General features: G+C 44.6%; 2 protein-coding genes across 2 annotated transcripts; both read left to right on the forward strand.

Annotated features, from left to right (window-relative positions):
* Positions 1-6,989: 6,989 nt before the first annotated feature.
* On the forward strand, positions 6,990-12,870 carry LOC134176347 (fibrillin-2-like). The gene is made up of 19 exons (XM_062643017.1): positions 6,990-7,673; positions 7,736-7,872; positions 7,929-8,069; positions 8,133-8,207; positions 8,272-8,335; positions 8,403-8,576; positions 8,633-8,755; positions 8,814-8,987; positions 9,049-9,348; positions 9,412-9,711; positions 9,773-10,069; positions 10,128-10,301; positions 10,538-10,711; positions 10,773-11,072; positions 11,136-11,435; positions 11,497-11,793; positions 11,852-11,895; positions 12,252-12,435; positions 12,497-12,870. The coding sequence occupies exons 1-19, from the start codon at positions 7,118-7,120 to the stop codon at positions 12,868-12,870; spliced, it is 4,188 nt and encodes a 1,395-aa protein (XP_062499001.1). The 5' UTR covers positions 6,990-7,117.
* Positions 12,871-12,910: 40 nt separating this feature from the next.
* Positions 12,911-15,715, forward strand: LOC134176348 (sushi, von Willebrand factor type A, EGF and pentraxin domain-containing protein 1-like). Its single transcript, XM_062643018.1, has 3 exons — positions 12,911-13,160; positions 13,217-13,513; positions 15,262-15,715. Exons 1-3 carry the CDS (start codon positions 12,911-12,913, stop codon positions 15,528-15,530), a joined length of 816 nt encoding a protein of 271 aa, XP_062499002.1. The 3' UTR covers positions 15,531-15,715.
* The last annotated feature ends 739 nt before the right edge of the window (positions 15,716-16,454 follow it).

Raw genomic sequence — 16,454 nt, forward strand, 5'->3', positions numbered from 1 at the left:
CAGCTCATCTTCATGGCAATCTCGCTACGCGTACCATGAATTTGGAGTTAGCTGGACTGTATCTCCTGAAAGACGTCTGCTGATGGGATCGGCTGAAACATGCAAAGATGACGACATTGCGTCGTCTGATCCTTGTGACGATCAACCAAGTCTAAAACAAAAGGCCGAACAGATTTGCAACGTTTTCAGGAATGTGCAAGGTCCTTACAGACTGTGTCATGGAGTTGCAGATCCCGACTATGCTTTTAGGGCGTGCGTCTTTGACGCTTGCGCTTGTGGTGATCGATCAGATTGTTACTGCGGTTCCGTTCTTGCGTACGAAGAACTGTGTCGAAATCGAGGAGTGCAAGATTTCGGAACGGTTATCGATGAGTGCGGTGTGTGCTTTGGCGATGGCTCGTCGTGTAGGCCACGTGCTGTGTGCCAAGATACCGGAGATCCTCACTATAGAACGTTTGATGGATTAGGCCATCATTTTCAAGGATTCTGCGAATACGTCCTTGCTAAAGATTGCACTGGCACAGATTTCACAATCCATGCTCGTAGCAAACCATTAACCGGATCCTTCACAGTAACTCGCTCGGTAGCCATAGACGCTCCCCGACTTGGTGTTATTAAGTTGCTTAAAAACAAAGAAGTGTACGTCAACGGTCAGAGGATAACTGACACTCCGTATTATGTCGGAGACAAAGCTATTATTAGTCGCTACTCTATTCGTTGGATGCGAGTGAGGCTTGCTGCATCTGGAGTCGACATCTGGTGGGATGGTGTCGACACAGTAGAAGTTTCTGTACCTGAAAGGTATTATAATAACACCTGCGGTCTTTGTGGTTTCTACAACAACGATATGTCTGACGACTTGAGGTTTCCTGATGGCACAATACGCGTTCCTAGTAACGCGATCTCCTCTGTCTCAAGACAGTCGTTGCTAGCTTATCATTTGTTTGGAGTCAGTTGGACTGTGCAACCGCAAGATCGACTTTTATTGGGAATAAACGATACCTGTCAAGATCCTGAATTGCCGTATCAAGATCCTTGCAGAGGACATGTTTCATTGCGCTCGACAGCTGAGACGTATTGTAGTTTCATTATAGATCGGAATGGACCTTATGCTAATTGCCATAGCATAGTTGATCCCGCTATGCACTACGAGTCTTGTCTATTTGACACGTGTGCTTGCGGTGGTGCTGTTACGTGTGCGTGTGATAGCGTTTTAGCTTACGAGAGTTTGTGTCGGTATTTTGAGGGCACGGAAATTGGTTCAGTCGTAGATGAATGTGGTTTGTGTTTTGGCAATGGATCATCATGCATTACGCAAAGAGGTACGTGTGTGATAGCAGGTGGAGCACATTTCATGACATTTGATGGCGCTGGTCACCACTTCAAGGGTCGCTGTGAGTACGTGCTTGTTGAAGACACAAAAAGAAATGATTTCGTAATTCACATCGAAAATCGTCCTTGCTGTGGACGAGATACTGCGACAGTAAAGAGGGCAGTAGTAAATATTAAGAAGGTGGGAGTTATCCTGTTTGGTGATGATAACAGTGTACTCTTGAACGGAAAAAAGGTGGAGAAATTTCCGTACACAGTTCCAACCGATGGAAGTCGCATTTCTGTTATCAATGGAGTAGTGAGATTATGGTTGGCTAACTCTGATATCTTAATTCAATGGAACGGAATGAAAACTTATATGCAAATAGATGTTCCTCCGGAATATGTCAATCGAACTGGTGGTCTTTGCGGAACTTACAACGGTAATCCAATGGACGACTTAACTCTTAGAAGCGGGACAGTGGTGGAGGCAAGCGATGTCATAACTTCTCAGTCATCTCAATCCGAACTAGCCTATTTGGAATTTGGCCGAAGTTGGGCAGTGAATGATACAGAGAGATTGCTCCTTAATACACACACTGTTTGTCAAGACAGCCTAGTTGTTAACCGGCATCCGTGCGATGTCAATTACAGATACAAAACAGGTGCTGAAAATTACTGTTCTCTTATTACAGATTCAAGGGGACCTTTTGTTGGTTGCCATGACACCGTTGATCCTCAACTATTTTATCAATCTTGCCTCAGCGAAACGTGCATTTGCCTTGGTGACGTGTCGTGCGGTTGTAAAGCAGTTGGAGCGTACGAAGCAGTCTGTCGTACTAAAGGTGTCACGGACATTGCGAAGGTTGTTGACGATTGTGGTGTGTGCTTGGGTGATGGTACGTCATGTCTGCCGTCCGGTGGAATCTGTCAATTATTAGGAGGTTCTCACTACACTACTTTCGATGGTCTTGTTTACCACTTTCGAGGGCTCTGCGAATACGTTTTGACGGAAGACTGTATAAATGAAGATTTCAAGATTCACGTTATAAACGAGGGAGGCAGTGTGACTACAACGAAAGCTGTAATAGTATATGTCCGTCAGACTGGCTACATTCGCTTTTACCAAGAAATGCTCGTAGAGATAAACGGTGTCAAAGTGAACCATTTTCCGTATCGAATTTCAAGTGATGGGTCTGTGATCACCAAGCAAAATAACAGACTTCAACTATTATTGGCGTCTTCGGGTGTTCTTGTATGGTGGGATGGATTTTACACGGTTCAGGTCATAGTTCCATCGTCGTACAAGAACCGAACTTGCGGTCTGTGTGGGCAACACAATGGCGTTGTGTCGGATGACTTGACGGAGCGGAATGGCTTGGTGTATACAGCCGGTAATCCCTTTTGCACATCGTCCGTTTCATCTAAAACCATTTACTATAATATTAGTGAGTCGTGTATAGTTCCGGTTTTATTACCGTATTTAAGCAATATCACAGTCTCGTGTTTGGATAATTTGCAACCATTTTCTAATTCTAGTTATAATAGAAGTTGTTGCCATATTATCCAGGATAATCACGGACCGTACTCGGCCTGTCATGATCTGGTATCGCCTCTAACGTTTTACGAAAGCTGCTATTTCCATTACGTAATCGGCAATGGCAATAAAAAAATTTGCTGTTCGCATATTATGGCTTATGAAGAACTTTGCAAATTCAAAGCAAATGGAAATATCCTATTTCAAACGGTTGTTGATAAGTGGGGCAACTGTTTTGTGAACGGCAATTTGCCGATAACGAAATCTCGGACATTTTCTGTCTCGGGAAGTTTACAACGCACAACAATCGACTTTTCTCATTACCGTTTCGAAGCAAACGGCGAGCATGTCTTAGCAAAAGACTTATCGCTAACAAGAGATTTTACGATTCACGTGGCGAGCGACCTTTCAAACGCTGCATCGCTGACTCGATCGGTTGCCGTGAAAGCTTCTGGTCTCGGTGTTATTCGCATTTTACCACGTGGACAGGTATTGTGGAATAATATTAAAGTCAAAGATCATTTATATGTCAGTCCAGATGGAACAGAAATTTCTCGTACTATTTGGTCTACTACAATTAGAATGGCGAACTCTGAGGTTTTGATTAGTTCGGATGGTGACCAAGCTGTTTTAGTTTCAGTTCCTGACACTTACTTGGGCAGGTTGGGTGGTTTATGTGGTTCGTACGACAATAATAGAACAAATGATTTGACGTTGCGAAATGGCTCGGTTGTCATCCCCAGCAATTTTTCGTATTCAAATTCGGCCCAAAGCATTAAAGCCTACCACACATTTGGTATCAGTTGGTCTGTGACTCCATCAGAACGCCTTTTGATACCTTCACATGAAAACCGCACAGATGATCTATACCCACCGACTGATCCCTGCTCTGTATCTGCAGAAACCGCTCGGGTTGCTTCGGACTTCTGTCTATTTATCTCGGATTTTCAAGGTCCCTATTCTTCGTGCCACGAACTCGTCAATCCTTTCAGCTATTACAAGAGCTGTGTGTTCGATGTTTGTTTATGTGGTGGCAACGTGAGTTGTGGTTGTTCAGTGATTACCGATTACGAAACGACTTGCCAACGAAGAGGTGCGGTAAACATGGGCACTGTACGAGACTTATGCGGAATATGCTTTGGCGACGGCAGTTCGTGCGACAACGACGGAGGAGCATTTTGTGAAGCATTTGGAGATCCACATTATGTGACGTTCGACGGCTTAGGGCATCATTTTCAAGGAGAGTGTGAATACGTGTTGGCTCAAGACTGCGTGACGAATGACTTTTCAATCCACGTTGCAAACGAACGTCGAGGTGGTTCTCGGGTGACTTGGACAAAGTCGGTAGCCATCAGAGTAAAGAACGGAAATGTCATACAATTACTGGCTGGTCCATCGGTTCAGGTCAGCGGGCAGAACGTCGACACGTTTCCTTTCTATAGTGGTGTAGATGGAACGCGCATATCGAATGTCCGTTCGGAGATTTTGGTTCTGTTAGCAGCGTCGGGTGCGACCGTTAAGTGGGACGGAAGTAGTGCCGTTGTGGTAACTGTTCCTCAATCGTACCGTAATAAAACTTGTGGTTTGTGTGGTAACTTTGACGGGCAGAGAGACAATGACCTGACTGTAGATGGCGTGGAATACATGGCTAGCAGTGACGTCTCAAGTCTGTCACAGAATTCACAGAGTGTGTATCACAATTTCGGACGACGTTGGGCCGTCGATATTAACCGTAGATTAATAATATCCGTATCTAGTACTTGTGACGATACAGCTACGCCTCCATCTACTCCCTGCCCTTTCGGAGCTGCAATTTCAGATGCTGCTGATACGTTTTGTGCATTCATCTCTGATGCACAAGGACCGTATGCAGATTGTTATTCTACCGTCAATCCTCTAACTTACCTTCACGGGTGCATCTACGACTTTTGTGCATCTAATGGTAACTTGATGGTCGCGTGTCAGGCAGTGACAAGCTATGAGAAAATTTGTCGTCAGAAGGGTATCACTAGCATCGGCTCTGTGATTGACAACTGCGGAGTGTGCTTCGGCAATGGCAGTACGTGTCCTGTTGGCAAGGCTACATGTGTGGCCGCCGGTGATCCACACTATACAACATTTGATGGTCTGGGTCATCATTTTCAGGGCCGTTGCGAATACGTATTGGCCCAAGATTGTATTACTAATCTGTTCAAAGTCCACGTGCTTAATGAACTTCAAGAAGGAGGCTCTGTAAGCTGGACGAGGTCGGTTGCGGTGAAGGTAGCGAATCTTGGAGTAATCAAATTGCTTAAAAACAAAAAGATCGTTGTGAACGGGCACACAATTGGCACATTTCCTCAAACGCTGAATGATGGCAGCTTGTTGCGGGCATCTGCAAATATAGTGACGCTTACTCTGATTTTTGGTGTTGAAGTGAGGTGGGATGGCCACCACTTGGTCGAGGTGTCGGTTCCGTCCAACTTCATTAACAAGACTTGCGGACTGTGTGGAAACTACAACGGAGACTACACGGATGACTTGAATTTACGTGACGGAAACGTCTTATTCGTCAGCCATCAGACCTACTCGTGGTCTGTTTTGTCTCGTACTTCCTATCACGCATTTGGTCTCAGTTTTGCGGTTCATGGTCGGGACCGATTGTTGTTAGACTCAACAATTTTGTGCCACGATCACCTCTTACCACCAGTATATCCTTGTAATGTTTCGACTGTTAGAATGGCTGCTGAAGACTATTGTAACGTTATTCAGAATAGAAGTGGGCCTTACACTTTGTGTCATTCGGTTCTCGACCCGTTCCAAGCATTTGAGTCGTGCGTTTTCGATGTATGCGCTTGTGCTGGAAATACGTCGTGTGGATGTAGTGTGATACAATCGTACGAAAGAGAGTGCCGTCGGTTAGGCGTGGCATCTCTGGGAACTCTAATCGACAGATGTGGTGTTTGCTATGGAGACGGTTCCAGTTGCGAGTCGTCATACCAAACATGCCAAGCTTGGGGTGATCCACATTACAACACACTAGATGGCTACTCGTATCACTTCCAGGGATTGTGCGAATACGTTCTCTCACGTGACTGCTTAAAAGGAGATTTTGAGATTCGTGTGCAAAATGAGAATAGAGTAGGGGGTGATTCCGTTTCGTACACGAAAGCTGTAGCTGTGAAAGTACCTGATCTCGGGGTCGTTAAGTTGATGAGAGATTCTGTGTTTGTCAACGGCAGGTTAGTACAAGCGTACCCATATCGTGCTCCACGTGATGGCACCGTTATCAACAAGATTTTCCAAAGCTTTGAGGTAACGTTGGGTAAAAGCGGCGTTGTAATCAATTGGAGAGCGGCTAATAGCTTTGTTGAAGTTGCCATCCCGAAGAAATACGAAGGCCGTACGTGTGGTCTCTGTGGAACTTTCGACGGCAATTCTATCAATGATCTGCAATTGCGAAACGGTTCCATTTTGATAGCCAGTAACTCGACATTGCCTTCATCGTTAAGCTCACGTTTGTCTTACCACACTTTTGGCACGAGTTGGTTGGCTTCTTCATCTGAGAGACTTTTACTGCCGGTTGGATCGACTTGCAGGGATCGTGCTACCGCGCCTGATCATCCATGCGACGTCACTAACAGCCAACTTCCTCTGCCGCATGTTCGGAGGCAACAGGCGTCTCATCTGTGCTCAGATCTCATAGATGCAACGGGACCATATATTTCGTGCCATGGTATAGTAAATCCGGCGAAGTACTTCGAATCTTGTTTGTACGACGAGTGTGCTTGTAGACTTTCAGGTTCTTGTTCATGTGACTCTTTTATTGCCTACGAGTCAGAGTGTTTGCGAAAAGAGGTATCTTTGATATCAATTGTCGACGCTTGTGGTGTGTGTCGTGGAGATGGGAAATCGTGCAGATCCGGTTATGGCGAGTGTGAAGTATTCAGTGATCCGTTCTCGGCTGCAACGGGCGCCAAACAGTCATACTTCACTTTCGATGATTTCCGCCATCACTTTCAAGGACGGTGTGAGTATACTCTCGCGAGAGATTGTTTTTACGACTCGTTCAGAGTGCAAATTAACAACGAGGACCCCACGTCGTCCGTCATTCACACTGCGTGGACTACAGGAATTGGAATTTTTGCTGACGGCCTAGGATTAGTAAAGATTCTTCATAAAACTGGTGGTACTGACGTTTATCTTAATGGCTTGAGGCTGTCAAGTCCGTCTGAGACAACGGCCATTGATGGCTCTAAAATCACACTCAATAGTCTCACCGACACTGTCATGGTTCACTTGGCCAGCTCCAATGTTTTGATAACTGCAGACGGCGACTACCAAGTTGTAGTAAGTGTACCACCATCATTCAAAGGTCACGTGTGTGGTCTGTGCGGCAATTTCAACGGAAACATTTCTGACGATCTCGCTTTGGCTAATGGAACCGTTCTCAGCGCAAGTAATATAAACGGTTCCGACTCTGCGTTATCTGTGTCTGGTTACCACGTCTTTGGCAGAAGCTGGGCGGTTCCTGCTGTCCAAAGACTTATTCTTAACCCAGAAGACGATTGTCTAGACGAACTAATAGTCCCCTGGTGTGATAGAAGGCCGGAGAACAAGAAAAAGGTGGAAGAATTTTGCGATGTCATAAGGGACACTTCCGGCCCCTTCGTTCGCTGTCACGGTGCCATCGATCCCGAGAATCCTTACGGTCACTGTGTGTTGGATATCTGCGCAAGGAACGGTTCTTTGCGATATGGTTGTGCTGCGATCAAATCCTATGAAGGAGTCTGCCAAAGGAGACTTAGAAGGCAGTTCGTACCTTCAGTAGCTGATTGCGCAAATGGTACGTTCCTTACTCTTTCTATATTGTTGGTTCCTTCTACAGTTATACTGCTTTGTGTCCAGATCCATGCGGTGACTTAACGCCTTGTTTTCCAAATGTCGTCTGCACCAACAACGACACGTCGTTTCCGCCGTACCATTGCGGCGACTGCCCATCTGGGTATGTGGGCAACGGGTTGGTATGCAATGATATCAACGAGGTGAGCTAAACGTTGAACGTCTCAAACGGGGCTTCAGTATGTGGTACGTATTTTAGTGTGCACTTGCCACTCCTTGTGCTCCGGAAGTTACTTGCATAAACAATGTGGGAAATTTCGTTTGTCCTGTTTGCCCGATTGGCTACGTTGGTGGCAACAAGACAGGAAGAGGGTTGGACGACGCTAACACCGATAGACAAGTAAGAAAATTTCAACTCAAAGTGTGACTGCGTATTTGGTCTTTAATATCTGTTTGATGTCAGGTATGTACAGATGTAGATGAATGTCAGATAAACAACGGTGGCTGTGATACTCTCACGAGCTGTACAAACACGATAGTATGTAAAGCCGTTACTACCAAGTAAATAGTTTGTGTCGAATAGCAAGATAATTATTATGTAGGGTTCTTTTCAATGTGGGCCTTGCCCGCTCGGGTACTTAGGAACAGGATTAACTGGTTGCAGACGTACGAATTTTTCTATTGCTTCAGTAAGGTGTTAATAGATATGGTTACTTTATGTTTTATATTGTAGGACGACCGTGTAGTATTCTAGCAACTCCTGTTGACGGTTCGAAGGTATGCAATGGGCATGTTTTTGAAGACGTCGTTTGGTTCTCGTGCAACTCGGGATTTGAGTTGTTCGGATCTGACGTACGTCAGTGTCAGGCCGACGGTACGTGGAACGGTTCTCTGACAAATTGTTCTGGTAAGACACGGTTTTGCCTAATTAAGGGCAAGTTTTCGAGTATATCGTATGTTTAGATATTGATGAGTGCGTGATGGGTACGGACAACTGCGATTTGAATGCTGAGTGCAACAACACTCATGGATCATTTATTTGTACCTGCAACGTATGTTATAGCGGCAGCGGAACGATATGCACACGTCCGTAATTGTACTAGACCGGTTTGTAATCGCTCTGATAATTTTAAGACTTTAATAGGAAAGAGATGCAGTGTTCTGGCGCCTCCACAGCAAGGAATTGTTTCCAGTAGTGACAATCTCTGCGGGCAAAATGTCACGTTTTCATGCAACGCAGGATATCGCTTGTTGGGATCGAACTCCCGAGTCTGTGGTGAGGACTCGCAGTGGTCTGCAACCCAACCAATTTGCGAAGGTAATGTAATACAATCAATTGGGGCACAATGAAATATGAGGTAGGTAACTAGTAAATTTAGATATTGATGAGTGCGCTGAACAGTCCCACAATTGTGCTCAAGTAGGTGGAAAATGTAACAACACGGCCGGCAGTTTTACTTGTTCTTGTATCGATTGCTATGCTGGTGATGGCACAACGTGCACTCTCATCGACTGCGGAGGTTTGGCAACGCCGTCTCAAGGAACTAAGAGCAGCAGCCAGACAACATGCCGTACAACCGTTGCGTTCAGTTGCAACAGTGGATTTCGTTTAAACGGATCGAGTTCGAGAACATGCCAAAATAATGGTAGATGGAGTGGAAACTCCAGTAGTTGCATAGGTCAGCTTTGCTCTACGATTTGATTGGAACTATAATCGCAGTTGTTTTCGTTGGTTTTTGTAGATATCAATGAGTGCACTGAAGGCTCTCACAATTGTGCTCCAATTGGGGGAATGTGTGCTAACACCGTTGGCAGTTTCACTTGTACATGTATCAATTGCTATGCGGGTGACGGCACGGCGTGCACTCTGGTTGATTGTGGAGGTCTAGCAACGCCATCAAACGGTGTTAAGAACAGCATTCACACAACCTGTGGTACAACTGTTGCATTCAGTTGCAACACTGGATTTGATTTGCGGGGGTCAAACTCTAGAAATTGTCAACATAATGGTCTCTGGAGTGGAAATCAACCAACCTGTCGAGGTTGCTACATCGTTATGAATTTTACTTATGTTTTGAAGGTCTGGTCTGTTGTGTGTCGTAGATATCGACGAGTGCAGTATTGGATCACATAAGTGTCATACGAATGCTAATTGTACTAATACTATTGGAAACTATTCATGCTCATGCCATAATTGCTACACGGGCAACGGATTTTCTTGCAATCTGATTAACTGCAGTAGATTGTCAGCACCGGCTGAAGGAAGTGCATCCGGATCGCAGACATCTTGTGGAAGCACGGTCACATTCTCGTGTTCAAGCGGTTACACTCTTTCTGGTTCTACCAGCAGGACATGTCAAACTAATGGTGCTTGGAACGGTTCAACTGCATTATGCCACCGTATGTCTATTTCTTCCTAACTTGCGTCTGCTAGTTTACTGTATGTTTTATATTGTAGGACGACCGTGTAATATTTTAACAACTCTAGTTGACGGTTCGAAGGTAGGCAATGGGCATGTTTTTGAAGATGTCGTTAGGTTCTCGTGCAACTCGGGATTTGAGTTGTTCGGATCTGACGTACGTCAGTGCCAGGCCGATGGTACTTGGAACGGTTCTCTGACGAATTGTTCTGGTAAGATGCAGTGTTGGCTAATTTAGGGCAACTTTCGGGTATATCGTTTGTTTAGATATCAATGAGTGCGTGATGGGTACGCACAACTGCGACTTGAATGCTGAGTGCAGCAACACGCATGGATCATTTATTTGTACCTGTAACGTATGCTACAGCGGCAGCGGAACGATGTGCGCACGTACGTAATTGTACCAGCCCGGTTTGTAATCGTTTTGATAATTTGGAGATCTTAATAGGAAAGAGGTGCAGTGTTCTGACGCCTCCACAGCAAGGACACGTTTCCAGTAGTGACAATCTTTGCGGGCAGAATGTCACGTTTTTATGCAACGTAGGATATCGCTTGTTGGGATCGAACATCCGAGCCTGTGGTGAAGACTCGCGGTGGTCTGCAACCCAACCGATTTGCGAAGGTAATGTAATACAATCAATTGGAGCACAATGAAATATGAGGTAGGTAACTAGTAAATTTAGATATTGATGAGTGCGCTGAACAGTCCCACAATTGTGCTCAAGTCGGTGGAAACTGTAGCAACACGCCCGGCAGTTTTACTTGTTCTTGTATCGATTGCTATGCTGGTGATGGCACAACTTGCACTTTCATCGATTGCGGAGATTTGGCAACGCCGTCTCAAGGAACTAAGAGCAGCAGTCAGACAGCATGCCGTACAACCGTTGCGCTCAGTTGCAACAATGGATTTCGTTTAAACGGATCGAGTTCGAGAACATGCCAAAATAATGGTAGATGGAGTGGAAACTCCAGTAGTTGCTTAGGTCAGATTTGCTCTACGATTTGATTGAAACTATAATCGCAGTTGTTTTCGTTGGTTTATGTAGATATCAATGAGTGCACTGAAGGCTCTCACAATTGTGCTCCAATTGGAGGAATGTGTACTAACACCGTTGGCAGTTTCACTTGTACATGTATCAATTGCTATGCGGGTGACGGCACGGCGTGCACTCTGGTTGATTGTGGAGGTCTAGCAACGCCATCAAACGGTGTTAAGAACAGCATTCAGACAACCTGTGGTACAACTGTTGCATTCAGTTGCAAAACTGGGTTTGATTTGCGGGGGTCAAACTCTAGAACATGTCAACATAATGGTCTCTGGAGTGGAACTCAACCAACCTGTCGAGGTTGCTACATCGTTATGAATTTTACTTATGTTTTGAAGGTCTGGTCTGTTGTGTGTCGTAGATATCGACGAGTGCAGTAATGGATCACATAGGTGTCATACGAATGCCATTTGTACTAACACTATTGGAAGCTATTCATGCTCATGCCATAATTGCTACACGGGCAACGGATTTTCTTGCAATCTGATTAACTGCGGTAGATTGTCAGCACCGGCCGAAGGAAGTGTATCCGGATCACAGACATCTTGTGGCAGCACGGTCACATTCTCGTGTTCAAGCGGTTACACTCTTTCTGGTTCTACCAGCAGGACATGTCAAACCAATGGTGCTTGGAACGGTTCAACTGCATTATGCCACCGTATGTCTATTCCTTCCTAACTAGCATGTGCTAGTTTACTGTATGTTCTATATTGTAGGTCGACCGTGTAGTATTCTAACAACTCCAGTTGACGGTTCGAAGGTAGGCAATGGGCATGTTTTTGAAAGTGTCGTTAGGTTCTCATGCAACGCGGGATTTGAGTTGTTCGGATCTGACGTACGTCAGTGCCAGGCCAACGGTACATGGAACGGTTCTCTGACAAATTGTTTTGGTAAGAGGCAGTGTTGCCTAATTAATGGCAAGTTTTCTGTATATCGTTTTTTTAGATATTAATGAGTGCGTGATGGGTACGCACAACTGCGACTTGAATGCTGAGTGCAACAACACGCATGGATCATTTATTTGTACTTGCAACGTATGCTACTTTGGCAGCGGAACAATCTGCACACGTACGTAATTGTACCAGACCGATTTATAATTGTTCTGATAATTTGAAGATTTTAATAGAAAAGAGGTGCGGTGTTCTGGCGCCTCCACAGGAAGGAACAGTTTCCAGTAGGGACAATCTCTGCGGGCAGAGTGTCACGTTTTCATGCAACGTAGGATATCGCTTGTTGGGATCGAACTCCCGAGTCTGTGGTGAAGACTCGCAGTGGTCTGCAACCCAACCGATTTGCAAAGGTAACGTATTACAATAAATTGGGGCACGATGAAATATGAGGTAGGTAACTAGTAAATTTAGATATTGACGAGTGCGCCGAGCAGTCTCACAATTGTGCTCAAGTCGGTGGAAAGTGTAGCAACACGGCCGGCAGTTTTACTTGTTCTTGTATCGATTGCTATGCTGGTGATGGCAGAACGTGCACTCTCATCGATTGCGGAGGTTTGGCAACGCCGTCTCAAGGAACTAAGAGCAGCAGTCAGACAACATGCCGTACAACCGTTGCGTTCAGTTGCAACAGTGGATTTCGTTCAAACGGATCGAGTTCGAGAACATGCCAAAATAATGGTAGATGGAGTGGAAACTCCAGTAGTTGCATAGGTCAGCTTTTTCTCTACGATTTGATTGGAACTGTAAACGCAGTTTTTTTCGTTGGTTTATCTAGATATCAATGAGTGCACTGAAGGCTCTCACAATTGTTCTCCAATTGGGGGAATGTGTACTAACACCATTGGCAGTTTCACTTGTACATGTATCAATTGCTATGCGGGTGACGGCGCGGCGTGCACTCTGGTTGATTGTGGAGGTCTATCAACACCGCCGAACGGCGTTAAGAACAGCATTCAGACAACCTGTGATACAACTGTTTCATTCAGTTGCAACGCAGGATTCAGTTTGCAGGAATCGAGCTCTAGATCATGTCAACATAATGGTATATGGAGCGGAACGCAACCCACCTGTCAAGGTCGCTACATGCTTGTGCAGTTTACTTATACCTTTAAGGTGCATCATGTTTTGTAGATATTGACGAGTGCAACATTGGATCACATATGTGTCATACGAATGCTATGTGTACTAATACTATTGGCAGCTATTCATGCTCATGCCATAGTTGCTACACGGGCAACGGAGTTTCTTGCAATCTGATTTATTGCAGCAGATTGTCAGCACCAGCACAAGGAAGTGTATCCGGATCGCAGACATCTTGTGGCAGCACTGTCACATTCTCGTGTTCAAGCGGGTACACCCTGTCTGGTTCTACCAGCAGGGCATGTCAAACCAATGGTGCTTGGAGCGGTTCAACTTCATCATGCCACCGTATGTCTATTCTTTCTTAACTAGCTTGTGCCTGCATTGATAATTATTGAATATCGTATGCAGTGAATAACAAACATGTGGCCGGTGCCGTGGTTTTTGTGAACACGGTGATTTCTGTACTGTCACTCTTTGCTTTCGATTTGAAATTGTTGACTTTATGCCTCAGTCTTCATGTTGGGTTTATACTAATCACGGGCCATGATCTAGACTAGTTAGTGATTTTGGACTTGAGTGATTTGTGTACTTTTGCCCTTTGATCGAATACTCAATTTAGTACAAAATTATACAGCTGAACCATGTCAATTGCAGATAAGGATGGAGCCAATTTCTCTAATGTACGTGCGACGTACATGAATGCGTGCTAGTGTCTACTACATAGGGCACTTACAACTACTACTGCAGCAACCAATTGCTGAACTTATTGCCAGAACTGGGTCTCAAAGGATACAGTGTACACTCAAACGAGCGACATCTCGTTTAGCTTGGTTCATCATGCGGGTTGTTCTTAGTCGTAATCCAATGAGTGTTACTGTAATGGGATGATTGGCTTGTAATGTTTATAACTGTAATAACATGTACAGAGTATTATGATTACAAAAAGGAGTTTGCAGAACAATTGGGAGTATCTTGAGGACAGTCTGGGACGGCGAGCAAATCAGAGGAATACGCATATCACCAGATTCCGAAACCATCAGCGGGTTTGGGTGATTTGTGCATTGGACAATTAAGTGGTAAAGAAAATTCAGTCGACATTCTGGAATCGCGGGCAAACCTCGAGTGTGCAGAAATCTAAATGGTCCACAATCCACGTGAGAACGGGAAGGCGTTAAAAACCCGAAAAGACTCTGCGTCAAAGTTTTGCGTCTTTTTTTACACCTCGAAAAATGAAGAGGTATCGGGCTACCTTGCTAACCTGCAATGAGATCTAGTCCGAAGACACATAGGGGTACTAAACACGCCCATACATGACATTTTAAGGCTTCATTTCTCCGATAGGTTAAATTTTAAGTCTGCAGTAAACGGTTGCAAGGGTTGTGTCATGAAGTGAGAGCTTTTATCTGAGAGATTGTTGATTTTGGTGACAGTTTTCGCTTCATGGTTTACAATAACTTACGCAAGCCGAGCGTCACCCTAGCGTATAAAGTAAACGTATTCAGATACTAAAACTTATTGATTTACTGTAACATGTCTGAGCGCAACCCAGTTACTGCCAACTTCTCCTTAACTGCAAAGGTGCCTGTCGTCGAAGGTCGTTCTTAGTGCTTGTATAGAACGTATCTTTGCTGTTGCTTTGTACTTTCTTGCCAATATCCCTTGATTTTTCTTCTTGAGATCTTTGCCGTCCATTTAGACCACTGCATCATGTGAGTTTAAGCGAGACATCCAATTGGTAGATAGAAATCGCAATATTTTCGGTTTAAGTTACGCTTTGACTCTCGAGTAGACCTCGTGTCTAGTCCAAGGTTTTGACACTGGTCAGAACGTAGCGTCAAAGACGAAAGTTGTTAACATGTTTACATTAGGTCACTGACGTTACACTGGGCTGACGCTCTATGTTACTGTAAACCAGCCGTTAGTTTAAACCCGCATCAATTTTATAGTGAAATGAAGCAGTTACCACTTGTTTTATGTAGTATGTTGGATTTACTTGCATTATTTAGTTACTAATCTACAAGTACTACTTCAACTTCTGTAATATGCAAAACTTAGCAACCGTTTAATTTCTTTGTGCTGGTGGTGTGTTACAGTTATCACATATAATGTTGCCGGATATGCAACCGATGTTTCTTCTGGTTCTCGCATCGGAGGTGCATCTGTTTCACTTGGATCTCGAACAACGACAGCAAGCAGCTCCGGTTCGTTCAGCTTTAGTGCCGTTCCAGGCGCTACTTACACACTATCTGCAGCTGCAAGTGGATACGTTTCGAACTCGCGTAGCCTCACCGTGAGTAGCAACATTGCCGCCGGCTCTGCAGCTGACATCGGCCTCACTCGTGTGCTGTCTTCAGGTAAGTAGTTACAGTTAAATTAAATCATGGCGGCAGAAGTAAATTCAGAGTAGTCCAAACTTACGCTCGTAGAGTGAGTAGTCAACCACTATTAACCAGGTATTGTATTCGTTTTAAAAACTAAACTTGCTATTGAGACATTACTATTGAGCATGCGCACTAGCAACTTCATAACCTCAATAACCGTCAGGCAGCAGATCGTAGTAAAAGACGTTTTACTCATTCTAATAATATAATATAACCTTTAAATATAAAGTGGTACGACCAAGACTACCGATGATCAGTGGCCAGCCTCGTAGGATTACATTTTTGCGCACTAGCTGCAGCTGCCAATCTAAAGTGGTTCCAAATAGTTCGCCAGGACCGGGTTTGCCGCCCATACAAATGTCGGTCATTTTGAATCCCTTAACGAGTTTTACGGTCAATTAGGTTCGTGGAAGGTCGTACTCACATGGGGGGCAAGCCCTACGGACCTAGATTCTCACATGATCGTACCTGGATCTTGTCATGTCTATTTCGGGAATAGGATATGTAATTCGGGAAGCGGAACTGTTGAGTTAGATCGTGATGACACCAGTTCTTATGGTCCTGAGACGATATCAAGTAAGAAATGCAATAGAGTCATTTCCAGTATTGCGTTGATATCTATTTGATTAATAGTTTCATCAAGAACTGCTCATGGCACATACTCTCACTACGTTTATGTTTGGTCATCTTCCGACTTTAATACAGCGAGAGCAACTGCTGAGCTATACGACAACAGTGGAAAAGTTTCTACTATTCATTCTCCGACAGGTAGTTACAGGTATTGGGATACTTTTACTATAAATACTGCCTCCAATACGTATACCGTTGTTAATCGTTTGCGCTAGTTCAAAGGGAGTGTTCCTTAGTTTATGTTTTGTTGGACTTCATGATGCGTGCATTTGGTC

This window comes from Corticium candelabrum, chromosome 2 (genome assembly GCF_963422355.1).
Source record: "Corticium candelabrum chromosome 2, ooCorCand1.1, whole genome shotgun sequence".
Classification (NCBI taxonomy): domain Eukaryota; kingdom Metazoa; phylum Porifera; class Homoscleromorpha; order Homosclerophorida; family Plakinidae; genus Corticium; species Corticium candelabrum.